Below are 27,146 nucleotides of genomic sequence, written 5' to 3'. Positions count from 1 at the left end.
GGCCGGACCCCTCCCCGGGGGCCGCAGGGCCCGCTCGCCCCCATGTGGCCAGGGCCGGCCCTGGCTGCCAGCCCAGAGCCCCGGGACCGCGGGCCGCGTCCCGTCCCGACCCGCCGGGGCGATCCTGGAGAGGCCCGGGCTTCCTTCCGCTCTCCTCCTCCCCACTTCTCAGCTGGAGGCCCCTCCTCCCCGCCGCCCGGGGTCGCGGGGTGAGGGGCTGCGGACCAGCTGGTCGGCACCCAGCCCACTATGGCAAGAGGCTGCCTTTAGCGGAGGGGCTGCAGGGCGGCTGCCGGCTAGATCACTCCAGAGCCATGGCCACACGGCCCAACGACCAAGCTCAGAAAAGGCCAAAGAATCCCCTGTTGCGGGGGGGGGGGGGGGGGGGGGGGGGCAGGGCCAGCCTCAGCTCCAGCTCTCCTTAGGGGTCCACTTGGAAAGTCAGAGGCCTGATCTGGCTGCCCCATTATGCTGGAGGATGAGGAGGGGGCCCTGGGCCAACCTGTCATCTGCAGCCCAGGACAGCACTGCTTACACAGGACCACTCCCCCCTACCCCCGCCCCCCAACTCCCTGCCCAGCTTCCTGCAGGAACTCGAGTTTCCACTGCTGCAGAAATCAAGAGGGCCCACCAGAACAGTGGTCCCAAACCCCCGGGGCAGAAGCTATATTCCTGGGGCAGGGGCTTGTGAACAGAAAGCCCTCTGGATGGTGCCAGGGAACTCCCCGTGACCCACATGCCTGGGACTGTTGTCCAAGGGCCCTGACTGGAGGGCCAGGCAACTCAGGATGAAGCCAAGGTGACCATCAACATCTATTTATTGGACAATGGCAGGTTCTTTCCCAAAAAGTACAGCCTGTTGCTTTATTCAGGGATTTGTACATTCCAGCCAGTTAGGGTAGCCAGGAAAGGGATGCTCAGTGAGAAGCGGATGTCTTGGGGGACATGTGCTATCAACCGTTTTTTGGTTTTTTTTTTTTTTCAGTTAAAGAAAAACTATAATCGAGATCCCACTCCTAAGTGAAAGTGGGATGGGAAAAACTTGATTGTTTGTGATCTGGCATGTATGTATCTTCTCATTTCATATGTACAGTTTATTGGGTACTGCTACCGTCCACCGGCAGAATACCTAAAGGTAAAAACAAATATCAGGGAGGAAAAAGTATTAACAAAAGGAAGTTCAAAAAGATGGCTTCAAGCGGGTGGCGCCCGGGCGCCGGGCGGGCTCAGTAGAAGCAGACAGTGTGCAGGAAGGTCCTGCCGCTCTTCTCCTCGAACTCCTGCAGCAGCTCGTCGATCTCATTCTCCATGTCCTCTGTGTGCTGGATCTGGAGTGGACAAGAGACCCACCTTGAGCCGCTGTGCTGTGAGGGGAACCCGCCAGGGACAGGGACACAGAGCAGCAGCAGCCAGAGGCCAGCCTCAGAGCTCAAGCGAACACGCACTTCAGACACTCGCCGCTGCGCTGTCCCCACAAACGGCAGACCCAACCTGCCCGCTGTCTCTCTGCGAGGAAGCCCGAAGGCCGCCCTGTGCACAACAGGGTATCGGGCAGCACCTGTGCACCCCCTGCCAGCTGCCACTAGTGTCTCCCGGCTGAGGCCCACTGTGCCTGCAGATGTGGTGAGATGGTCCCTGGTGGAGAACCACTGCCTTGGGAGGAGGAGGCATGACCAGGGGCAGCCCTGGGGTGGCCTGGGGCTGGCCTAAGGCCAAGGCAGCTTGGTGCCCTAGTCTCAGCCTGCAAGCACTGCCTCTCCTCTGCAAGTTCTCACAAGCATGAACCAAGTGGGTGTCATGTGTGCTACTTCTAGGACGTGTCATCCCCTTCAGCCCTTTCTCTTGCATGATGGCCAGATCATAAGTGCAACGGCTGGAGCTTCAGCAGCCACCCTGGACCATGTGACACAATGGGAACAGAAGTTGTGCTGGGCACAGTAACAAGAGAGCAGGGGCCTGGGCCCCTCACACAGCAAACACATTCACGCCTGCTTGTCTATACTTCTTGGTTAAGCCACTTGTTTTCCTCATTTTCCAATCACTGAGTTAGCTGGCCTAAATGCAGAAACCGCAGGTGAAGGTAAGACAAAGCATAGCAGTTTCTCCTTGGATGGGTTCTTTTGCACCTCTAAGAGGAAATGTCTCGCTCTGAGCACAGCTACACAGCAGCCGTGAAAGATTCTGAGGTTTCCTGTAGAAAGGAGGATGTCCAGGCCACTTGCGGAGGGCCAGATGTCTGGAATGATAAGCCCAGAGAAAGAGGACCAGCACCCTTTTAACACCATCTCTGGGGCCCCCAAGCTTCGCTAGGTGTTAGGGTACTGGCAGGAGGCATGTGTCCATGGAACCAGCCCCTGGTGAGGCGCTCTCTACTGTAACTGATCAGCCTAAAATGCTCAGAGGGGGATTCTGTAGCCAGAACCAATTTGCTGACCCTCATACTTGTGGGCACCTCAACAGTTCTGGGTTGTAACCTTTGGAAATAACCTGAACATGAACTGAGTGGCTCATCAGTTTCCTGCTGAAGCCCTGGTGTGCAGGAGGCAGCCGGGGCAGGCCGATACTCACACACTGGCAGAGCTCACAGATGAGGAATGCCCCCAGCGTGGCCTCCTCGTGGTTGTCTTGGATGTCCACGTTGATCACGTGCACGGGCTGGCAGGTCTCCTGCTCCCTGGAATTCAGATCTGACCATAACAGAAGGACAGAAGTAAGAGGCTTCTGAATCAGAGCGCAGAAGGGTCTGTGGTACCCAACTGCCCTGGCCTCTGGGGACTACAATTAAGGACCCACATCAGGCATCTAACCAGGCTGCACACTCCCTGCCACCCTGGAGCCTCATGCCGAGCACAGCTGTGCTGGGAGGAAAGCTTGTGCTCAAGTGGGATCCCTAGCTGCTTGGTCACACTCACAAACACAAACCAGCCTACCGTGCAGGGGGCAGTAGCAATGCCCTCACTCTCGAAGGACCAGGCCCCGGTTCCTCTGCACCAAAAAGACCCTTAACACACATGATGCTGTCGCCAGCATGGGTGGTTTTGCCCCTATGAACACAATCATCCAGAAGGACACCATCTCCTGTCCAGGGCCCACAAAGGTCAAGGATCCTCTGTCCACCTCTCTGTGGCCTCACCCAACTTCCCCTGCTCTCAGGAGCCCACAAACACATGGACTCCTTAGGACCCCATGGACAGTAGCCCGCCGGGCTCCTCCATCCATGGGATTCGCTAGGCAAGAGTACTGGAGTGGGTTGCCATGCCCTCCTCCAGGGACAGACACCAGGAATCCTTAATCAGCCCTGGGTCAGGACCAGGGACCGCCCACAGGAGCTGGGATGCATCAGAAGCACTGGATATACAGCAGGCTGGAGGGTGTGGCCTAGGTCAGCTCCACAGTGCAGGGGCTGGCCCTGGGGCTGGCTCACCTTCCACCACCTGGTCGTACACTCTCTCTTCACAGGTGAGGATCAGGTCAAACAGGTCTTTGCAGTTCTGGAACCTTTCTGGCCGGGGCTTGATCCTCTTATTTCTGTCCAGCATGTGTAAAATGCCGTTCTGCGTATAGCTGAGTACTCGAATTAAGGAACTTTCGATAAAGACCCTTGTCATTAAGTGCAGCAGCCCCACACCCCAGCGAGCTCAGCACCCCAGGCAGAGCCACCTCCCCAGCAGGAGCATCAGGGTGGTGCAGGTGCGGGGCGGGGGCGGGAGGGGGTGGCGCGCAGAATGTGCTACAGTCCCTGGAGAGGCCTAGTCAGGTGGGGGTGACTGCCCCCAGCTCAGTGTCTGGACACATGCCCCTCAGTCTACCAGGCTGCCTTTAGACTCACACCTTTCCAGAAAGCAGACCAAGAGCCTACAGCCTTCTCTTCTGTGTCCCCCAGATCACAGATAGAACCCCTGCCCCCTGTATTGGAAGTGCGGAAGTAAAGTCCCTAATGGCTTCTTTTGTCCTACAGCATCTTGGCCAGCGCCCCGATGAACTGCAGCCCTTTGGCAAAGACTGAGCTCACATGGACACCCAAGTCTGGCTCAGTCACCGCAGTGAGGAGATCCAGAAGTCCACCCAAGAAAGGACACGTCAGTGTCAAGAAGTGTGTCCAGGAGAGAGAAGCCTTGGGTTAACTGAGGGCAGAGCAAGGAGGCCCAGGCCCAGGTCCCTCAGAGCTTGGATAGGCCACACGGATCTCACAGTCAGGGTCTGTGCCAAGCAGGTGGCCCCAAGCTGGAGATGCCTCCCCAGGGATCCACACAGGGCCCCACCCAAAGGCCGATAGCTGTGTCCTTGGCCCCACGGGAGGGCTCACCGCTCCAAAGATAGGGCCTGTAGTCTCTAAGGGTCATTCCGGATAGTGTGGGACAAGCATGTCACCCGCTCTACTCAGGAACACAGATTAGCTGATTTATGAACTCTGAGTGGTACATTTACTGTCTTTCCCAGATTTTAAATTAAGATAATTTATTTAAACAAGCTCATATTACTCAAAACACATTTCCTACCATCCTGGATGGTGAAAACTACCTTTAACATGTATTTAGTTTTTACTTGAAAAGATACCTGTTAGTGGGGAGGGGGGACGGGGGGTGGTGTTTTTGGCTCTGGCCATTTTCTAGAAGAGTGTAATGACTGTGGCACCGCACTCTGGCCTGCTTCCCTGACTGCCCGCTGAGATTGTGCTGCCACACTGAGGTCGGCCTTCCCAGAACCCGGTCTTTTGGACGCCTGGCACCCATGTCCAGGGAACATGGGCCAGCCTGGCATCCATGTCCTGTGGAACACAGGCCAGGGAGGCCCTACGTGGGGCAGCCTGGTGGAGGAGGCGCCTATATCCCCACGCTGGCTGAGACCTGCTGCCAGACAGCCCAGCTTCGGGGGACACTGAGACTCACAGTGACAACCACAAGAAGGCCATGAGGCACTCAGGGAGCTGCTCATCAGAGTTCCCAGCAGCCCTGCAAAGCCCCTCCTCCTTTCCTCGACCCTCAGGTATTCAGAGAGATGACCTAACAGATGAAATTCAGGTGCTGTAACTAAGGAGAAAGGGCTGAGTTGAGAGGTCAAACCCGCTCCCTGGTCAGTGCAACAGGAGAAGGGTAATGGTGGCCTCTGGGGCTATTATCCAGCAAATTTCTGAGATGCAAGGCCCAGGCCATGCTGGGCAGGACCAAGGCCAGCACGTGCTTGAAGCCCTTGAGGGTGAAACTGCAAACCACTGGATTCACAGGGACCCAACTGAACTCCCACTTCACATATGGGGGACAGGAAAAGTGGGAAACATAACAGGAAGAGTCATCTGCCACCAAGATGAAGCCTTTATTAGGGTCTGGCTTCTGAGGGAAGGCCCACCCATCCGGGGTCTGACCAGGTGGGAAGGATGTGTTAGGCCCCTAGGACTACACCCACAGATCCTCAGGTGGCCAGTGGTGACCCTGGGCCTAGGTGCAGTGGTGAGCCTGACTGAGCATAGTGGGTCAAGGGTCAGCTGACCTGCCACGGCAGGGAGCCTCCTCGAGGGAGGGAAGTTGGCTGGGACCTCCCCTGGAGCCCACACACTTGTCAGAAACTAACCCCTTGACGGGTGTGGAAAGTTAAAGTGAAAGTTGCTCAGTCTTGTCCAACTCTTTGCAACCCCATGGACTCTACAGTCCATGGAATTCTCCAGGCCAGAATACTGGAGTGGGTAGCCTTTCCCTTCTCCAGGGGATCTTTCCAACCCAGGGATCGAACACAGGTCTCCCACATTACAGGTGGATTTTTTACCAACTGAAATATGAGGGAAATCCAAGCAGGCTCAAAAGTCCAATTCAGGTGAATGGAGGCCCCGGTGGGTGTGGGCAGAGAATGCGGCGTCCAGGCTCCCACCCCGACTCCAGCTCCACCCCATTCCAGGGGTGGCGGCCATGCACCCCCAGTCCCTTGGCCTTCAGACAGCTCATCCCAACTACTCTCACCTGGGGCTGGTGAAGGATGACTGGGGCGCCTCCCCTGCTGTGTGATCAGCGGCATCTCGGGGTGGGGGGTGGGGGGGTGGTCCTGGGGAAGACAGGAGGGTCTGCCTCCTGCCAAGGGAAGCACAAGTACAGAGGGTGGTTTTGAGACACTCGGGGGTCTCAGTCATCGAAAGACACATACCCTGTTGTCAAAAGAGATGTGCTCTTTAAACAGCTTCTCCATGAACAACCATGGGTCACCGAAGCAACCCCACGGGGGAGCACCTGGTTCAGGTTGGGGTCCTCAGGGACTGTCCTGACAGTGCAATAAAACACAGCAGGCACAGGGTGGCTCATCTCCAAAGTTCAAGAGCAAAAGGGAAAAAAAAGCAAAAGGCAGGCACACTGATGAGTTGGAGACACACCCGTGGGCACCACGGGCTGGCCTGAAGGCCGCCTGCTAGGGGAGCCGCACCTGCTCATGACTGGAATGTCCAGGGCCTCCAGCCTGTTCTAGCTCAAGGTAGCTTTTCAGAAGTGAGGTTTGGCCCTTACACATGTGTCCTCGGCTCACAAAACAGGTTCAGTTGAACGTTTTTGCCTCAACAGCAATTCTCAGAGAAACGGATCTCAACAGTCCACCTGGCAACCATGACAGATGGACATCCACGGGCAGCACCTTATTGAGCCCTCAGCAGTGTGAAGCAGCTGACCCTGTGGAACGCAAGCACGTGGCTGCTCCTGCCTCCTCAGGAGCGGGGTGGGGAGGGGGGTCGGCTCAACTGTGCAGAGATTCCCATCAGACAAGGGCCCAGGGGGGTGGGCCGAGGGGGCCGGGCAGACACAGAGCAGGGCCCTGGCACATAGCCCATGCTGGGAGCCAGGGGTCCAAGCAGAGACGTGCCCATGATGGCAGATAGCTGAGGGCGGGGTGGGGGTGGGGGATGAGCAAAAGTGAAAGTGTTAGTTGCTCAGCTGTGTTCAACTCTTTGCAACCCCATGGACTGTAGCCCACCAGACTCCGCTGTCCATGGAACACTCCAGGCCAGATGCACGAAGCAGACAAAGAGATTCCAAGGAGGGTAGAGACACCAGAAGAACCCTAAGTTGGGGTCAGATACTCCCCTAAAGGGTATGGGTTTAAGAGTGGAGCCTGGACCCCATGTCCCCACTCAGCCCAGAGGCCTGCCAGGGTCTGGCTTCCCCAGGGATGGAGACACTTCCCAGGTGAGAAACACTTCCCAGGAGGTGAGACAGCTCAGTCTGGATTCCCACAAACATCACCCAGTGCACAAGATGGAGACAAACCCAGGTAAAGCAGAGCTCAGAACACTGAGAAGAGAAGCAGGGTCTCCAGGAAGAGACAGAACCCTGAGGAGGAAGGTGGAGGGCCAGGGCGGTACAGCTCAACACCAGTTGGAAAGGGGCTTCAGGACAATACTGTCCACCACCACCCATGTTCACTCCCCACAAGCAGGCTCTGGAGCCCAGTTCTGACCACGCACTGGGGGCTCTCGGGTCGGGCAGGTGGGGCGACTTGGGCAGGTCCCAATCTGACTACCGTGATGGGAGCTTCATCAAGAAAGGATGACTCGGTCTGACCACCATGATGGGAGCTTTGCCAACAGAGGACACCCTTGTCCAAGCTGCGCCCCAGACGCTGACCTGTTAGAGCCCGAGGACATCCTGGCCCATCTACATCAGGACCTCTGCTCCTGTACACCACCAGACCAAACCTGTCATTTTCTGTTTTGGAGTTGAGCCTGGGATGTGAACCCTGATCCTTTGGCTGGGCTTGCCAGGTGGGCTGTGACCCCAGAGGACACTCAGTCCAGGCATCCTCCTACCTGACATGACTTCCAGTTCTGAGCTCATTCCAACTTTAACGGAAGCTGCAAAACCCCTCACATAGGGGCCCAATGCTTCTGGGGAAGGTGCTTGAAGGCAGGGACCAGCCTCCAGCTGCGGAGTTCAGGCACCTCGCTGCCCCGGACAGGTGACAACTGGCCGGCCACGCCCTGGACAAGAGCTGAGGCTTCTGCAAACCCTGCTGGGCCAAGCTCAGCACCAAGGTCAGCAGGGCCTTGTACCCCTGGAAGCCCACAGTAACCTCCCAACTCCAAGTTCAGCAGTCTGGAGCTCTGGTAAGCTGCCCTGCTCTCTTCTCTGCTGATTCAAGAGGGTCAAGATTACCCTCAGACCCCTTCCAGTCCTGAGGGAGGCAGCCAGGAGCCCCTTCCCTGCACATGAAGCCTCCAGGCACGGAGGGATGGCCAGCTCAACAGGGAAATGACCCTCCCACTGCATCTGGGAACAATTCAATCATTTCACTCAAATTTTAGCCTCATTACATAGTGACAACCTTGCCACCTTCACTTTGGATGAGCACTGAGGCTGCACAGGGCCAACCCTTGCCCACGGCTTCCCCATGCCACCTACAATCTGCTGTCACAACCCCAGGGTTTTGTGTCAAAGTCACTGACCTGGTAAGGCCCTGTAAAAAAACACGAACCCAAGAAGCACAGGTGCTGGCCACTGCGGGGCAGGCTAGGCCCAACCCTGTCTCCACGGGACCATTTGTGACAACCACACGCTTGTTAAACAGTCACATCCCGAGAGAAGACTTCAGATCACAATGGGTGTCTCAAACACACACGCTGCAAACGGGACACCCTGGAGGACAGCACAGGGCAACACGGGAAGTTTAACTGTGCCATTTTTAGAAACAGGTATTATGTAGAAAAAGGATAAAAATCAGAAACCTCTTGGACGGAGAGAGTGCTCCCAACAGCTGGAGGCTGCAGGAGCAAGAGGGGACCACCCGAAGGGACTGGGCCCGGGCCGGCGGGGCTACAGGAAGCCGGGAAAGGGCAGGGTAGATGGAAGCAGAGACCCAGCCACAGCTTCCCGGACTGCAACTTGGTAGCACAGCCGTTGTGGTTGGGCCAAAGTCAGTAAAGAATGGACTGGAAAGCAGCAAATACATTTCATTTGTCATCATGTCCTTCATGTAACCAGCTGCACCACACTATTCACAGGCCTGGGCTCCAGGGCATGGTTGCCCCCATCCCCTGCACACACACACACACACCTGGAACTCGGCCTGGGCTCACAGGTGGGGGTCTGATCAACCAGCACTGGCCCCAGCGCTCCCTGAATGGGCACAGCATCTGAGGGACTCCACGCGCCTGGCCACCTCTGCATGGGTCCTGGTGGGGTGAGAAACCACCGTATCTCTTCTTCATAGGAAACACTGCCATCCGCCCCCCCCACCCCAAATGGTGTTAAAAACAAAACTGGGCCAGAAGAACAGACTGCAACCCTCAGTGTAACTGGAAGGATCCATGAGGTCAAAGGTCAGGGTCTCATTCTTAAGTCAGCCTGAAAGGAGCAGGTGACAAGCTTATCGTTAAACCAGAGCTGGTATCAGCAGACTTTTAAACGAGGTCGACCACTGTCCAAATCAGGTAAAAGGCTACGTTCATTTGAGAGAAAGCTCAAGAAAGTAGAACTTTTAAAAAATAAATTAGCTGGATAAATAAAAATGCAATGGGGAATATATCTTTTAGTCTTAGTGTTTTGTTTTAAATAGAAACATACCAACCCACTCCAGTATTCTTGCCTGGAAAAATCCATGGACAGAGGAGTCTGGCGGGCTGAAGTCCATGGGATTATATGACTGAGCATGTGTGCACGAGGGTGGAGGGAGATGGGTTGGTAGCAATAAACTGGTAGAACTAAAAAAAAAAAATACCTGCACCCCAGCTATCTGTGTGCAACATCATAGAAATGTTAAACTCGAAACAAAAGAGAAAGCTTGAGTCCTAGGTTGAAGAATTTTAGTGATAATTAACTTATTTTTTAAAAACTTCTTGAGAAAAAAATCCTCAGATGATGAATTAAGTCTACAAACATCAGATCACTTCTACACAGAATGATTCGAAAACAGAAGAGATCCCAAGCACTATACAGCGGGTGGGGGCAGGAGTATGTGGTGACACTCCAGGAGCCGCTCTTCTGGCCATCTACCACCGCCCACCCTCCCAGCAGCACGGGGCAGGAGATCCGCCCCCAAACACTTTGAGTTCAAGGAGAAATAAAATGACCCACTCCCTCACTGAAATTCCAGTTACTGTTTGAAGCAGAAACAGCCCCAAGCCCAGGATGGCCTCTGACCCAAACGCCCCCAACTGAGCCTGCTCAGAGAGGGTTGAGCTTGGCCCTTGAGACAATGTAATCGGCATGAGAAAATGAACTGTCTGGATAAGAAGAGGGTTGGGGGCCGGTCCCAGACACCAGTGGTCACTGCAAACTGAACCACCTGTGCCCAGCAGGGCTCCCCTTGGGGACCTGTGGGAGCAGCCAGGGTCCGGAGGTGTCTGGGAAGCACGGCAGCCAAGGGAAGAAGGGCCATGAGCCCCAAGGGCAGGACAGAAGCTGAGAGGAGGCCATGCGAGGAGAGGAGCTGCCCCATGTTCCCTGGTACCTATGGGACCCTAACCCAAAAGTGGCCTGGCAGAGCCTGTCCCAATAGATCTCCCGTTTTTGGAGGTCACGGTGACAGCACATGCCCTGACAGGGCAGCTATGCCCCTCAACATGAGTCAGGGAGATGCTCCACTAAGTAGTCACAGAGAAGGGTTCCATGCCAGAGAAAAGCCCTCCCCGAGAGCACCTGTGACACCCCTCAACCTCCACCCGCTCCTGGAGTGGACATGTGCTCCAAAGATACCCTGGACAGGTCCCTCGCTTCAGAGGATGGCGTTGGGAAGGTACAGGTTCACCTGTGGACAGGGGATGTGGGGCCGGTGGGGGGAGCACCTGCTGGCAACACAGCTCTGGCCTGAGACTTCAGGCGTGCTCTCCCCTCCGGTTAAGGGATCAGTGCTGGAGAGGACATAGCTACACCAGCACCCCAGCTCAGGGCTTCCTCAGCAGACTGCCCCCACCAAGGTCAGAGGAAGCCATGTCCACCGTGTTCACACAGTGCTGGGGCCCAGGCCCACACCCACCCTCAGCATGGCCCATCCAGCCCTCTCCCCAGGGTAAGGGGTAGAACACACTGCTGATGCCTACCCAGCCCCCACCTCACACCCGTCACAGCTCACTGGGATTCCCAGTCAGCCAGCCCTCCGACGCTGGTCACAGGCTACCTGGAGTTCAGATTCCAGATGCAAGTCAAGTGCCACTAGGAGTGGACCAGAGGCTAACTGTGCCCCCTCCCCCTGGAGAGCCCTGATGACCCCTCACCTGCTGTGGATGCAGGAGGCACCCTCTCCCCTTGGCACCCAGTCCGTCTCTTCACAGAAAAGCGCTGAACAGCAGCAGGAGGGTCTCCCTTGGGCCTTGGGGCTGGGGCAGCAGGGCTGGGCTGCAGCTCCTGTGGCCGAGTCAGCCCTTCCTCCCCAGGGGCTGGGGATAGGTCAGGGCTCCAGGAACGGGTGGCAGTTGAGGGGTGGTGCAGCTGCTATGTGTCATCATGAGAACACACTCAGCCCACCGTTGTCAGGGGGCTGGCCTCCACACATAGGTGTGAGCAAGGCCAAGAGCAGATGGCTCTAGACTGGGATGGTCTCAGGGGCCAAGATGGCTGGGGCACTCCTGGAACATGCCCTGAGGACTGCTCAGCACGTCACATGGGACTTGCTCGTCTTGAAAAAAATATTCATCAGGGTGATTGCAGCCGCCCTGCAATGAGCACCTGGCCAGTCCTGGAGGAAGCTCCCAAGGCCGCTGAGCTGCCGAGCACCTGTCCCACTGCTGCCCAGGGCTAGTGGCAGGCACTCTGGCACTGAGGTCTGCAATGGCCTCACCACCCTGGACACCAGGCAGAGAGAAAACACTGGCATGGGCCACGGTGTCACCCAGTCTACACACCTGCTGCAGGCTGCAGGGACCAGGCCTGAGGCTCCGTATTCACTCGGAGGGACCCAGCTGGCCACTCAACTTGGGGCATCATCTGGCAGACGTGAGAGCTACTCTTCTGGCCTCATCTACCTTAAGGCCGTAATTTTTATTTTAAGCATGAGTGCTTTTTTGAAACCCAACAGCTTAAGTATCAGCAAAACTGGATCAGAACTTCCCTGGGGACCAGTGTCTGGCTTAGGAACACGCTCCCATGTTAAACAGACACCATTTTCAAAAACCACTTGAGACCACAGCTGCCAACCAGGATGAAATGAGATGGGGCCAGACAGGCAAGTTTGTGTCCAGGCAGGTACAGGGCCAGGGAAGGTGACCAGGGACTGTGAGCAAGGTGGGCAGGTGGGACACGCCGACGGTGGGAACCCGAGGGAGCCTGGGCTTCAGGTGCAGAGAGCATCTCCAGGGCAAGGGCCAGGAGCTGGGCAGCCACCCCTCCACACCTCCCTCCCCGAGCACAGCATGAGAAGGTGGTAAGAGCCTGAGAGACCACAAGAACAAGGTTCTGGAAAAGCCTAGGGGCCTTGGAATAGGACGGAACTGCTGTGTCCACTAACCTCAAACCCAGGATGGAGTCCTGGAGGCTGTGGGATTTACAATCTTAGAAATCACCTTTATTTTTATCTTTTATCCCAAGATAACAAAAAGTACACAGTGGAGAAGTGAGTGTAAACATAAATCTAAGGCCTAAAAAACAATGAAACTGAGAAGATGAAAATGAATTGTTAAAAAAAATCTAAACCCCAAAGGTAATTAATTACAAAAGATCCACAAGATAAACTGGGCAAGTCTGCTAGATACAGCTAAACAGGCAGCCTCCAGCTCCGAAGACAAGTTGGGATCTGGGAACGTGTTATAGTTACACCAGCACTTCAGCTCACCATTTGGGGAGCAAAGTGGTCACACATATTAGAAATCACATTAACTGCATTTATAGCCACACATTTCCGTGCTAAGACACGTGGTTTTGTAATTCACAAAGCAATTACTTGAAACATATATATAGAGATGACCCTCTAAGGAGCCCCAAGGAGCCCTGCCTCTCCTTTCTGGGTGGCCCCTCCAGTGACTGGGCCCATGGACCCTGTTCATCAGGTCGCAGGCAGGCCATCCTTACATTTAGAAGAAAACCACTTCTCTCTCCCCAAAGGTGGCCAGCAGGCTGAGGCTAAGCCACAGAGTCCACACAGCCGATGCTGGGAGCTAGGGAGGAAGTGCAGTTGTGGAAACTGGCTCTGGCAGGAAACGAAAAAAATCTGGATGCCTCCACCAACTTGATCCCAGAGCCACATTAAAGCCCCACGTGGAACACCAAGTTTGCAGTGGGTCTGTTTTCAAAAGGACTCCAAGGCAGAGGGGATAAAGAAATTAAGGAAAGGGGGAATTTACACTTAAGGCCAGCTGAGTACCCACTAAAACTTGTACAAACTTCAGGTGTCAGGCAGAAGCCAGCTGCTACAGACCAAAGTCATATGACCTGACGGGTAGGGGGTGGGCCAGAGGCTGTGGGGGCTTCCTGGGGTGAGAACCTTCTCTGTCTGCTGGTTGTACAATCCTAGGACCCACACACTTGGAAGTGGACGGACGTCCTTATAGTTAAGGACAGGTCCCCCCTTAGAGGCAGCCATGTCTGGGAGAGTGAGGTGAACCTAGACTTCCTGCACTACTGAGGACACCTCACCAGGTGTCTGGCTCTACTCAATGGCTGAGCGACATTCAGCAGGTGCTCCTGTCACCACACGTGTCGCCAGAGGCTTAAAGCAGGCAGGCTCCCAACCCCACTCCTGTTTGTGGACAGAAAACCAGAATCAAAACCTCTACTTCTAGCCAAATAATTAACATCACTGAGGGCTCAAGAACCACAGGGTCCTCAGCCCTCTCTTGTCCCCACCAGCACCTTGGTCTCAACTCCCGCCTCTGCCCAATGACTGGCTTTTTTTCCCCTGAAAATCTGAACATTTACTTAATGTTGGTTTACATCTTACAGTATTTTCCTAGCTTTTCATTGCAAATTACAAGAACCATCACGTCTGCAACAGTCCCAGCATTCATGCTACAGTCCTGGGTTTTCAGCTAGTCTGCTGTGTCCCAAACACGTGGGGACACGTGGTTCCCAGTCCCACTTGTGATCACCAACCGGCCCAAGTCAGCAGACCCTCACCCTGCCATTCCCTTTATGCATGGAGGCCCCAGATCCCCCACACTCCTCCTTTAAAGGTCAAAGGCTGACTTAGGAAGAGCCAAGCACTGCATGTCTTGCCCCTTCCCACCCCAGTTAGGTGGCAGAAATCCCACCCAAGTGAAGACAGTTAACCAATGGTCCCTCCCAGAGCCTCATGAGGGCGCCGACAAGGCAGTCAGTCACTGGGTGTGACTGCCAACAGCGAAGACAGCCGTTCCCTGGACACTCCCGGGGGCAGAGGCCTGTGCAGTCGCCCTGGAGGAGCATCTGAGCACTCAAGAGGCTGGTCCCTGCCCCTTCGTCTCAAGTCACCAGGGGCACACACACGACACCTCCAGATTTGGTCTCGTGTGTGAATGCTTATTCCCAGAGAGCGCTCTGATGTGAGAGAACCTGAGTTACAGTAACGAAGGGAGCACAAGTGCACTATTACCTGTTTCATTTCTCTTGTTGAGTTTAAGAGCTTTTAAAATATGAATGGTGCTAACTGAACAATAATCTTCAAAAATAGACAAGGTCTCAAGATAAGCTATCAACACGGAGTGTTTGCGGTGCAAGTACCAAAAGAGTGGAGTCAGGCTCCCAGCTCTGCCCTGGGGCAAGGCCAGGGTGGCTCTCACCGCTCAGACCTCAGGGAAGACTCTCTACCAGAGCCCGTCACCACCACGGAGGCCAGGACACACCTGGAAGCTCCCCGGAAGTGCTCCCAACTGTTTCTAATGTGGGTTCTGGGGCTTCTGAGAAGGGGACGTGGGGCAGGTGCACTGGGGGGCCCTGGGGACTGTGCAGAGAGTGAGTCCCAGACCCAGGCATCAGTGCCTGGCCTAAATGCTGACAAGAAACACCTGTTTCTGCCCTGATGCTCCCACCCGACGTTCCCCCTGCAATTGGGAAGGAACAGGTGCAGTGACGGGGCATGCAGCAACCGCCTCTATCCAGCGCTGTTGCTGGAATGGCCTCTGGGGTCCCTCGCACCTAACTAACTTACAGGTGTACAGAGGACATTCGTAGTTTATTAAAACTGCAAGGGTGCCAACGTGAAGACAGCTTTCCACATGGCGTCTACACTCCTTCACTTGGAACATGCCCAGGCTCCACCCGGAGAATCACCATCACTTGAGGTAACGCGAGGAAGCCCAGGAACCTAAAGCACTGGGGGTGACCCTGAAGGCCCTGGCCAAAACCTAGCCAGCAAGGACGGCCTTGCCACCCGCAGCCTGTGGTCACGTGCACAAGAACCTGGTGAGTCTCAGGGGGCAGACCCAGTCTGCTTTGTGCCTTCCTGCAATGAGATGCTCTCAGATTACCTGCTTCTAACATGCTTCCTCTGCAGCCAACGCGGCCCTCTTGTGATATCCAGATCACCACCAGGGTGGGAGGCACCCCTGTGGACCAGGGCACACCCGCACGCACACCTACCTGCAGTGCGCGAAGCCACGGGGTTCGGGCTCCCACCTTCCTCACCTAAGCTGCTCTAACACCGCACCAGAACCTTAACCGACTGTGTCCACGTGGTCTCCAACCCCTGGACTGTCCCGTACGGGACAGAAACCCAGTGACCCCGCACACCTCACACGGGCCGCCGCATCCCCCGCCTCACAGGTGCCCCTGAGGAGTGCCCACAGGTGACACGCGCCAGAGACAAGCCCTCGGGGTTAAAGGGCAACCACTGGGATGCAGTTCTTTGTCTTTCCTAAGGAGATCGTTGTACATCTGGTCATATGTGGTTTTGAAATCATAAACGTTTGGTTTGTCGGGTGCTGGTCCTGGAAGCTTCACGTGAGTTCCTGTTCCGAAGGACCGGACGCTGAATCCTCGTTTGCTGAAAGACACAAAAGGACAAAGAATCACAGTTGGATTAAACAAGACAGAAAATGCTAAAAGGGAATAGGAAATGGACTTGAACAATTATACCATTCTCAGAGAAAATGTTCCTCAGTTTTTTGTTTTTTTTTTTGATGTGAACCATTTTTAAAATCTTCATCGATTTTGCTACATTATCATTTCTGTTTTACGTTTTGGATTCCTGGCCATGAGGCATGTGGGATCGAAGCTCCCCTGACCAGAGACTGAACACACATCCCCTGCATTGGAAGGTGAAGTCTCAGCCACTGGACCACCAAGGAAGTCCCTCCATTTTTAAGTATTTTATACTCAAATTTTAAAAAATCCTGCAGCACATTTCACAAGCTAGATGAAGCCAATCCAAGCACAAGACAAAGAATTAATGTATTCCAGGGAACGAGGCAGCTATCTGTGAAAGTCAAGGGCAGACACACAGTCGAACGAAGATTCACCTAGAAAATCCTGTTTCTGATTGTTGTGTGACTTTTTTTTCACGTGACTCTTAAAAGGAAATTGTTTGCCCAGGTTCCCAGCTGCCCTGATGCTGGCTTCCCAGGACCTAAACAGAGGCCCCAGAGACCCCAGGGCAGGAAAAGCACCCCCACAATGGCCTCCTGCCTCAAGGCACCGCCTGTGAGGCGTGAAGACAAGGGGACGGCTGAGTGTCTCCTGATAAATGGTCAGGCAGGCAGCACCCACAAGCTGGACATGGCACCCACGTTGCCCCATGGCTGTCCTCACTCTAGGGGCTCTGCTGCAGACCCCATGTCCTCTCAAACTCACAGGCTGGGAGTGCTCAAAGTGTCTGCATCAAACAGCCCGCTCACCCTAACCTTGTGTTCACACACCACTGCACGTCTGTGTGGATGTGTCCCTGCCCACCGACTTGGTAGCTGACTCCAGGACTGGTAGCACTGATGTCCTCCTCACAGCGCTGTGGGCTCTGCAGCCGCCTCTCAAAGTCTCAAGCTTTTTTGTACATTTTATTGTAACTCAGGGGTCTGGCTGCTTCTGGAGGGATTTTTGGTTGTTACAATGGGAGGTCCACGGAGGAGCCAGTGCATCTGGACACTCGAGGCCCAGCACCCAGAGAAGTGCCAGCCTGCGGTCCCTCCCCACCACGTGGGCACCCTTGCCGGTCGCTCTCTGCTGAAAGGTGGACGGAGGAGGAAAACCTCACTGGGCTGTGGTGACCATGGGGCGAGACCCACAGTCCCTTCCCACTAGACACAGCACTTCCAGAAGCCCAGTTGAGTCACTGTTCTCCCAGAGAAGCAGGAAGGACCTGCAGGTCACTCAGGGGGGCCACTGTGCACATCAGGGGTCCAGGGGCACAGCCACCATGCTTGGCACCACAGAGCATCACGGGCATACGTTTTAAAAGCATCTCATTAGGTCTCTGTCAAACACCTCGCCCGAGCCCTCTGAGGTTGGTAAAAGCCGAGCCCTGTCCTTCCACCCCTGGCTGGCCCAAGCTGTGCCCCCACCCAAGCCCCGGATGTTGCTCATGATGGAGAACATGGAGGACAGCAAAGATGACTGAGCATACAGGGCCATGGCCACTTGAGATGTAAACAGACCTCAAAGAAGGGTGGCTGGGATGCAAGGGCCCCCAGCAGATGCCCGCAGACCATGGCACCAGTATCTGAACCCGTTTCCTCAGCAGGTCAGAAATATACAATAGAAAAAATATTTTCTGTCAGAGCACCAACAAGCTGGGGATGAAGATCTCCCTGACAACAGCCCAGGAGCCACTCCCTCCCAACATGGTGACAGAGATGGTCACAGTCATGTCCCCACAGGAGCACAGAGCAGGGGCCATCCTGGTCTTGCTGGCTTCACGATGGCCGCTACTCCACAATAACTGCCCAAAACAATAACTGTATCCTCATAAAGCCAACTCTCCCCATCCTGGAAATACCCTGGAGGGAACAGGTCCACCAGGGAGGGATGTGTGCTATGAAAATACACGTACCCACAGAAACACAGTCCCCGGGGACTTGGGGCTGAGTCCAGTTCCCAAAGAGAGAGCCTAAGGTGTGACACCATCAGGAGGCAAGCCAGGGGGCTGTGTGAGCACAGCTGTTGGACAACCATCTAGGACCACCCTGGGTCTGTCCCAAAGTCGCACAGGTGCGCACAGGACCTGGGGAGAAAGGCCTGTCCTTTGGTGGCAGCCCTGATTCTTTTAAACAAGTCATCTGAGACCAAATAATGATAAATTTATGCGAGTGCGCCTGTGAGGTCAGACTAAGAAACCATGACTAAGCCCACTTCTCTCAGTTAGCTACCTATGAAGTTAGCTCCAAAAAGGGTCCCCAAAATCATTCTGGGGAACAATGGGAGAAATAAAACATTTCCCAACAAAGGTACGTGAAAGATTCATTTAGACACAGCTCCTCCATCACTCTTTTTTTAAAAAAAAGTATCTCTATATCTCAGTCATTTCCTTGTGGTCATTCTTTTGAAATATTTATCTGTTATTAAAGAACTTATTTACATGAACCTAACTCTTAAATCTGGGGCTTCCCTAGTGGCTCAGATGGTAAAGAGTCTACCTGCAATGCAGGAGACCTGGGTTTGATCCCTGGGTCTGGAAGATCCCCTGAAGGAGGGCATGGCAACCCACTTCAGTGTTCTTGCCTGGAGAATTCCTCGGACAGAGTAGCCTGGCGGGCTCACAGAGCTGCAAAGAGTCAGACACGACTGAATGACTAACACAACTCTTAGATAAGTTCAAATTCCTTAAAACGGGTCCAGGTACAACTACTCTTGAAACACATTAATAATGAAATACAGTGAACAAACCTTAATTTAGCCCGGCAGCAGCAAAAGAGATTATTAAAACCCCAATGTCTGAGGTTTTAAGGAAAACAATCGCCATTTCTACTAGTGGTAGGTCTGTCATAACACCTTGATCCAGTATTTTCTGGAGCTTGCTATGTGCTGGATTCAGCAGCAATCAAGAGACCCAAACCCCCTCCTCAGATACTCTAGGAGCATGGCATAAAGGGACCCTCCAGGACCCAGGTGGCGGGAAACACAGGGACAGCAAAGCCGTGGTACAGGGGTGACAGGGGAGTGGGAAACAGGGTGCCCTGGGGGCCCCGGTACACACTGTACCTGTAATGCAGACCCCAAACAGGACCCCAGGTCATGTCAGGTTGGGGCAGGGCAAGGCTGCCACTGAAAAGCTGCCCACAGGGTTTCCAGGAGATGGTGAGGCCGTAGCACAGGGTCTCTTGTGCCCACCTACCCTGTTACTGCTGGGGCAGCAAGTCTGAGCTGCCTGGGTGGGTCACCTCCTCTCTTCCTCTCCTATCACAGGAGAGTCTGAGGTTGGAGTTAGGGCCCAAAGGAAACACTGTCCATATGCTAAAAGTAAACTACCCCAAAGATAATCTAGGCTAATCTTTCAGCTGGCTGACTCCCACCAGGATGTTTCAGAGGATGCCTGCTGGTGTCTGAAGGCTAGGTGCCGCTCTCCCCACTAGACTATACGGCCGGGGGGGGGGGGGGGGCGGGGGGGGGCCCAGGGGTGCCAGCTGTGCCCTCTCCTCGCTGCCTCCCCAACTGCCTGAACAGTTAGTTACCCAAACATATTTAAAAATAAAATGAAACCCCCCAAAACAGGAATTCACTGGCAGAAGAATTTAAACCACACACACAAAAAAAGAAACTCAGCTTGTTCTTCCTCCAACAAAATGTTCACAAGTGGCAGAAAGGCTAGTTAGCAACAGAAGTGCTATCTCTTCTAAGCTCACTTAGCTGACAACACAGCTTGTGTGACTGTGCACAGTGACAACGTGTTTCTTACATAAACGGACTGAGAACTATAAAAGTATTCCTGACAACCAAAAAGCTTTGACTCAAGGGCCAATTATTTTGTATGCTAAATAAATCTTCCAGACAAGTTTTTAACAAACTTGTTTATATAAAGGTATCAAAAAACTATCACTATCTGAGATATATACTTTAATAATGTTAAATATTAAGATATAAAAAATGTTAAGCTAGAAAAATTATAGTATCATATAAAATGCTGAATTCTGGGAAACAGAATTGTTTCAACTATAATTCTGATGTCTAAAGGTAAAATAATAAGTTAAAACGAACACTGATCATGAAAACACACAAATTATCAGCATAGGTTATGGGTTATGGTATTTTCCCTATTTTCTGTAGTGTACTTATTAACCTAATTCAAAGCATTATTTTGGCTAAGACTGAAATCCTAGACCACTGCCAAACTTCTGAAAGTACGACCTGTCTCTAAGTAGGACACAATGTGCTTACAACCATGTCACCTTTAGTACAGGTAAAATCATCCACGACTTAGTCAGCCTAGTTTCTAGCTACACAATGACTCCATGTTTACCCAACACAAATCAACTGCTCACACACCAAAACACTTCCAATGTCTGCCTGCAATTTCACTGTGGAACAGCTGCAAGCTTGAGATCAACTTCCTGAAATGTTAACATTCCAGTAAGGTTGATGTCACTACTAGCAAAACACTTCTCAATAAATGTTTTCTAGGATTTATTTTATTCTTGCCATCCCACAAGGTCAAGGAGAAACCAAGAGGCTTCTCAGCATGAGGTCACCGTTCACAGAGCTTGTGACAGACATACATCATTTTCCCCACGAGAACTCCTGCTTGGATGTCCCTGCTCCAGGCCGGCTCTTCCTCCACCCTGGCTTTTCAAAGGTCAACTTGCTCTTCTGGTCACCGCTGGCCTCCCCAGTGTGGTGGCCAGCAGAGTAGGTTCTCAAGATCTAAACTTGAGTCATCCCAGCCCCAACACTGCACTAAGCACTGTTTATCATGGTGAACCCGCCCAACTATCTTCCCTTCTCTGGGCTTGACCTGTTCTCGCCTATATAAGGTTGGTGATGATCCTTAAGGCAGGGAAAATGTTTTAGCTGCTGAAGCCGATACTATGCTTGGTCTACCCAGTTTCGTCTCCATGTTAAGAACCAAACAGAAATCTACCTTCTTCCAACCAATCCTTCTGGTCTTATTTCTGCCCCCTGAAGACAAAAGCAAAACACAATGCAACGTCCCTTAAGATCTATGAAGGCAAACGTGTCCCCTGTAGGCACCTCTTCTGCCATCCTTAAAGACACGATTTCAAATCCTTCCACCTCCCCAAACGGTCTCCAGTTCACCTTTGCCAAGTGTACCCAGAAAGGAAATATAAAAAATGAAGCCCAAGGGGCCTTGGGCAGAGCTAACCATTCCTCTCTGGTTTAGGACAAAACAAGGGAGAGTTCAGTACCATCATGGGGAGTGCGCTGTGTCGAGTGGCCCAGGGTTCAGATCCCAGGTACTCTTCGGAGAAGAGGTCTGAGCACCTCCATCCCACTGTGGTTGGGGCCACACACTCCACTGAGGACACTGAGAGTTGAGCGCCCCACCAAAGATTGGAGCATCACAGGGCCTCAGGTGCCTGCTGCATCCCCACACCCCGGATCTTTCTCCAGCCCATCAGATGTTACTTGTCCATCAGACTGGAGCCCCGTGTCCAGATCCTTGCTGTTACTCACCAGCTGGGGCTTCTGGCTCTCGGTCTTATCCCCTCACCTGTGTCGTGTGGACATCTTAAGAGTTGTGAGGATGAAATGACATGTGCATTTGTAAAGTACTTGGCACAGAGGAGCTCAAGAGATGACTCTAACCTTCTTTCTTCCACATTTGAAGCCTGTCTGCTTATCTTCCCCAAATCACACTACCCAGGAAGTTACGATTGAAAACAGACTGAGAATTCACTTCAGTAGGTTTTACAAATCTTTCTTTAAAATTTGCTTTTAATTACTACAATTAAAAATATAGTTTCCAAAAATCAACATGCCCCTTAACATCCAGAGATAGTTTGGAACAAAAAAGTAATTTAATTGGCACCAAAGAGACATCTTAATCTGGAGAGTACAAAGAATAGGAGGCTCTGTAGAAACAAACAGTCTTCCTACACTCCTTTTAAAAACCTAAAGAATTCCCAGGACTAGTATTTCAAACAATTTAGTCTCAAAAGATCAAAAATGATTACCCTAGGGAAATTATGGCTAGCCCTAGAAAATGTCAACCTTTGTTAACACTTGTATTCAACATGTCAGAAAAACACAGCCTGAGCTGATTTTCAACAGGGTGAAAAAACTGGATTTCAGTAGTAAATAATCTAGCATGCATTTGTTTGGTCTGACAGTTAAGACTCCATGTTTCCGATGCAGGGGGCCAGGGTTGATCCCTGCTCAAGGAACTAGATCCCACATGCTGCAACTGAGACTCAGAGTAGCCTAAAAAACCTATATTCCCTTTGACAGTTCATTTCAGAAGTTTTCCTAAGCACAGTTTTATGCAGTTGTAACCAAATTGCAAATGCAATTTTCCTGTTTTCACTATCATATTTTTTGTTGGCCATGCCAAGGCAGGAGGACCTTAGTTCCCTCAGCAGGGATGGAACCTGTGCCCACTGCACTGGAAGTGCGGAATCTTAACCACTGCTGCACCAGGGAGTCCCTTATCATGTCATTTTTTTTTCATTTATTTTTATTAGTTGGAGGCTAATTACTTTACAATATTGTAGTGGTTTTTGTCATACATTGACATGAATCAGCCATGTATCATGGTCATTTTTAAGTACTTTTCACAATCATCTTTAAGACCTATGTCTCATGTCTCTAAATCTATAAGCTCCCCTGCTTGTAACAAAAGTCATCATATACATTATTTAAAGATGCTATTAAACCTTGTAAATTATCCAAATGGAGATAATACCATAAATTAGTTTCAAAAGTGAAAAATGACATGAAAATTTGTTCAACCTCAATAGCAATTTTAAAACTAAAGAAAAGGGAAGGTTCTTATTTTGCCCCAGCAGCATGAAAAGATGTAAATAACGTCCATATTGTGAGGAAATGAGGAGTTCTGTAAACAGGCACTTTTCTGGAAAGCAGTCTGGCAGAATGTATGAAAATACAAAATATGCCTACCTTTTGACTCAGCAAGTCTACCTCCAGCAATTTATGGCAAGGAAATAACTAGAAAAGTGTACAGAGACATGAATGGTACAAGAACTTGGATATTATAAAACTGAGAAACAACCCCACGTCTGTCACTGGGGATGATTACCAAAGTGACTACTGCACAGGATTGCCTGCGTACTCAATCACGGTTTTGAAACCACTGCCATTACTCAATCTGAACAGATATGTTTAAATCCAATATACTAAAATAAAAGCAGAAATGAACATTCAAATTAAACTACGTTCACATCCTGTGAAGAGATTACAGAACAGTATTTTGATCTCTCTTAAGTGTGTGTATGTATATACAGAAAACATCCAGAAAGACGAATGTACACTGAAACGGTACTTCGAGTGATTCTTATCTTTTCCATCTTAGATATCAAGGATGTTTTGCAACATGTAAACACAATTATTTTCAAAAGGAAGACTGTCCCCCAGATGTAAACATCTTAGGAATTAAGATTCATGTCTAAGATAACTTCACACTGATGACGTAAATAATGTATGTTACTCTAAACTTACCTCCTTTGGCCCTCATTCTTGATTAAATTTGAAAGACAGTAAAACAGGTAAAAGTACACAAGCATTCCTACTTGGTGATTATCTGCAGGGGCTCTTCACCCTCCTTTCCACAGGAGTACCAAGGCTATACCAGCTACTTCAAACTAAGGAAGGGCTTGTATTTTGCAGTGACTGAGGACTATTAGCTAGGCAAAACTTTAGAAATGATTTAACAAATTTGCTAGAGGAAATTCAAAAACACCTCCTTCCGTAAGATTCCATCCCAACTTTGTTATGCAAAGAGCTTAAAACAAAGGATCCAGAACCAGCCAGAGCCAGCAGAATGAGGTGGTCTCCAGGTCACTTGTTATTCTAACTGAAGATATTAAATTTCATTTTTCTTGAATAATTTCCAGGAATGTGAACTTTGCAGTCTTTCTTTTATATTTACCACTAAAATATTTAGTGACTCTGAACAGATATACTGTTTGGGGATCAGATCAAGCACACTGTAATCCTCGGATTTTCCAAATTTTAAAACAACTTTAATTAAAAAAATTCTAGTTTAGAAACAAATTCCACATTAATTTGTTAGGTTCCAAGCATACCACACTCGACCAAAAAACACATTAATTGAATACTGTGGATAGTGTGGTAGACGTTAGGGAAGAATTAAACTCTTAACTAGCAGATCATGGACACCTGGTATGTCCAGCTTCATAAAGAATGAGGGGTGCAGGAAAACTGATTTCACTGGGAGAGTCAAAGCCGACTGCCGCGGTAGGGGAAGCGAGGCATGGCTGTCCTTTAACGTCCAAGTAAGCAAACTTCGGGAGAAAAGCAATTTCAACTTTGTTTTACTATCAAAGTTGACATGTACACCTTACTTTTAACTGTAATACAAGGCGTCAATCTCACATTCTGTGAAGTGCTTTTGAACGAAAAAAACTATCAAATGGGAATAAACTTTTATTAAACGTACACAAGAGAGTCGCAAAAAGGGAGTTACCACTGAAATATAAACTAAACGCGTGAAACCAAATTCACGTGTGGTTCAGAAATTGTCGACTGGAGATTTTCCAAAGGAGAAAGGAATTCTTTGCGTGGGACTTGAAAAATGTAAACAGGAGTAAACACACAAATGCATTAAAACAGGCCACTTTCGTGTTTTTAACGACTTGTTCTATCCTGAGGTTCTGTTGTGCAAGTTTTCCACGTTTGATACCAGGCGACACGCCCTGGACAGAGCCGGCCTGTCCTCTCGTGGACCCTAAGCTTCGGCTTGAAACTTACCACCTCATTGCACAGCATTTAAAGGAGGTCACTGTTTTCAGACAAATGTGAGTACTAAGGACGCACGAACAGCATAAGCCTTTCAGGTTTACTAGGTTCCCGTGACGCGGAAACATTTCGGCTAACATTCTGAATTTTTCGTGACGCTAGGCACATATGGGGGAAACCAGACGGACCGAGCTTTCTCGAGTCCTCGCAGCACACGGGCCCGGAGCCAGTGAGCCCGGACGCGGCGCGGCCTCTACGACCGTCCTTCGGGAGCCGCCACGTACCGCCCGCCTGAGAACCCGGGATGCCCAGCACCGGTCGGGGAGAACCGGGGCTGGTAACCGCCGTCACCCAGAACTGGTCGGAAAGCCGGGATTGCCCGGCACGGGTCAGTCCGAGCCCAGGATCCGGGGCCGCAACCCAGCATGGACCGGGGAGGGCCGGGGCCAGCAACTGCGGCCGCCACCACTCAACACGGGCCAGGAACCTGGACCGCCCAGCACGGGCCAGCTAGGTCCGAGACCAGGAACCAGGACTGCCTATCACGGGCTGTAGCCGGAAGGACGGCCTGTCGGCCGGCGTCCGTGGGGCGCGCTGGACCAGGGCGGAGGCCCCAACTACCTGAGGATGTTGTGCGCCTCCATGCTCCGGTTCTGGTTGCTCGAGCACACCACCGCCACCCGCAGTGGCGACGACGGCATGGCGGCAGCCGCACAATCTGCGACTCCCGCTTCAGAACTCCCACCCAGCCGCGCCGCTTCCGCGAGAGCAAGATGGCGGCCTCCACGCCCGGAAGTCATGACGCGAAGCGGGGGCGCCGGGACGTAGCGCGTCAGGACGCGCGGCGGGGGGCGTATGTGCGGCGTCCCTGCGGCCTCCCTAGACCGCCCCAGACCGCTGGGCCGCGAACCGAGGGAGGCCCCACCCCCTGGGTGCCTGGCTGGCCGGCGAGCGCTCAACCGCTTCGAGCGTGAGGGCCAAGGCCCGCACTCGGCTAGGGAGCCGCCTGGCGCCTCGAACTGACGTCATGACGTCGCAAGCCGCCGTCGCCGGGACTGACGCGCGAGACGTCGCGCCGGCAAGAGTGACGTCACGCCCGCCCTCGCCGTCGCCGGGAGTGACGTACGAGGCATCGCGGCAGCTGGGACGTATGTTGAAGGTTGCTGGTCTCCGCCGGCTTCTCTCCTTAGCGTGGAGTCAGCCCCGGTTGTTTTCACACCTACCGCCGGAGCCGCCGTAACTCCAGCGCTCTAGGGCGAACCCCGTGCCCCTTGGATGACTGCCCCAGCCTCTTACTAGCCTCTCGCAAACACCAGCGCGTGGGTGTCCTCTGAAAACCCTGCAAAGTTTGACATTTAAGTGAAGTTGTGAAAGTATTCGCAGAGACAATTAGAAATGAGAGTAGGAGGTGTGAGGAGACCTCCTGGGTTGGGAGAGCAAATTGACTTAAATCCTTGGGTTTGTTTGGAGGCACTGGCACAGTCGTTAAGAATCTGCCTGCCGATGCAGGAGAGGCGTGTTCGATCCCTGGGTGGGGAATGTCCCCTGGAGTAGGAAGTGGCAACCCACTCCAGTAGTCTTGCCTGGAAAATTCGACGGACAGAGGAACCTGGAGGGCTACAGTTCATGAGATCGCCAAGAGTCGGAGGTGACTGAGCATGCACGCAGTGCGACCAGAGGTTTGGGTTTGGGGTCATGATATGACGGTGAAACTAGTCAACTCGGTTTTGTCCTCCAGCCGCTTGGAGTGGCCACTGAGTTGATGTTTTGCAATGGAGGCGCAACAAAGGGAGGGGGCAAGGGAATGGCGATGCTCCACTATGGATCCAGAAGTGATGAGAAAGGAGGACGTGAAGGGGTGGCAGCAGTGAAAAGGTACTGTATGTTCTGAATTGGGGATCCCTATGGAAAAAATGTCACTGGAGCCAAACAGAGGTAGAACAGGATGCTTCAAACAGCGTGTGGGGAGGGGACCGTATTTTATATCTCTGTAGACTAAGTGTGACCATGGGCACCAGTAGAAGATAGTCTTCCTGTTGGAGAAACTCAGAAACCAGAGAAGTGAGTGACCACCCTTACTGATGTTCCAGTGTCCTATTACTACTGATGTTTTCACGGAAGAAAAGGCTGAGAACCAGACCCTTAGAGTATTTAAGGACCCTTGAGCATAGTGTGGGGGGAGGGACAGTGCATGACTGCAACAAGGAATCATTTACTTGGAAAGACCGGGTTGGGGGGGTGGTGTGAAGGGTGAATGAGGAGGAATGAGGGCCCCTCTGCTCTCTATGTATTTAAATATACTTATAGCATAAGTCTAGGAGGACATAACACTGAGGCAGTGAGAACGGGGGCGATAGGGTTGTGGGTGCTTTGAATAAAGCACCGTTGACTTTGTGTTTTATGTTGAACATGTATTTCTCTTACACCCACCACAAATAATAGCGCTGTTTACATTTT

At 52.2% G+C, this 27,146-nt stretch overlaps 1 protein-coding gene across 1 annotated transcript; it reads right to left on the bottom strand.

Annotated features, from left to right (window-relative positions):
- Positions 1 to 806: 806 nt before the first annotated feature.
- On the bottom strand, positions 807 to 25,609 carry SSU72 (SSU72 homolog, RNA polymerase II CTD phosphatase). Its single transcript, XM_065935951.1, has 5 exons — positions 25,311 to 25,609; positions 15,712 to 15,855; positions 3,425 to 3,564; positions 2,569 to 2,687; positions 807 to 1,328 (listed from the first exon to the last, which is right to left on the bottom strand). The coding sequence occupies exons 1-5, from the start codon at positions 25,487 to 25,489 to the stop codon at positions 1,227 to 1,229; spliced, it is 684 nt and encodes a 227-aa protein (XP_065792023.1). The 5' UTR covers positions 25,490 to 25,609; the 3' UTR covers positions 807 to 1,226.
- Positions 25,610 to 27,146: the final 1,537 nt, after the last annotated feature.

The sequence above is a fragment of the Muntiacus reevesi genome, chromosome 5, assembly GCF_963930625.1.
Source record: "Muntiacus reevesi chromosome 5, mMunRee1.1, whole genome shotgun sequence".
NCBI lineage: Eukaryota > Metazoa > Chordata > Mammalia > Artiodactyla > Cervidae > Muntiacus > Muntiacus reevesi.
This window is presented reverse-complemented; position numbering and strand designations above follow the sequence as displayed.

Bases quoted from the DNA above. Each gene is read 5' to 3' on its own strand.
- SSU72 (XM_065935951.1), bottom strand. From the start codon at position 25,489: ATGACTTCCGGGCGTGGAGGCCGCCATCTTGCTCTCGCGGAAGCGGCG. The intron at 3,565-15,711 runs GCATCCCAGTGG...TCGAGTACTCAG, and splicing joins CTTAGGAAAGACAAAGAACT to CTATACGCAGAACGGCATTT. The intron at 2,688-3,424 runs GTGAGCCAGCCC...TGTTATGGTCAG, and splicing joins GTACGACCAGGTGGTGGAAG to ATCTGAATTCCAGGGAGCAG.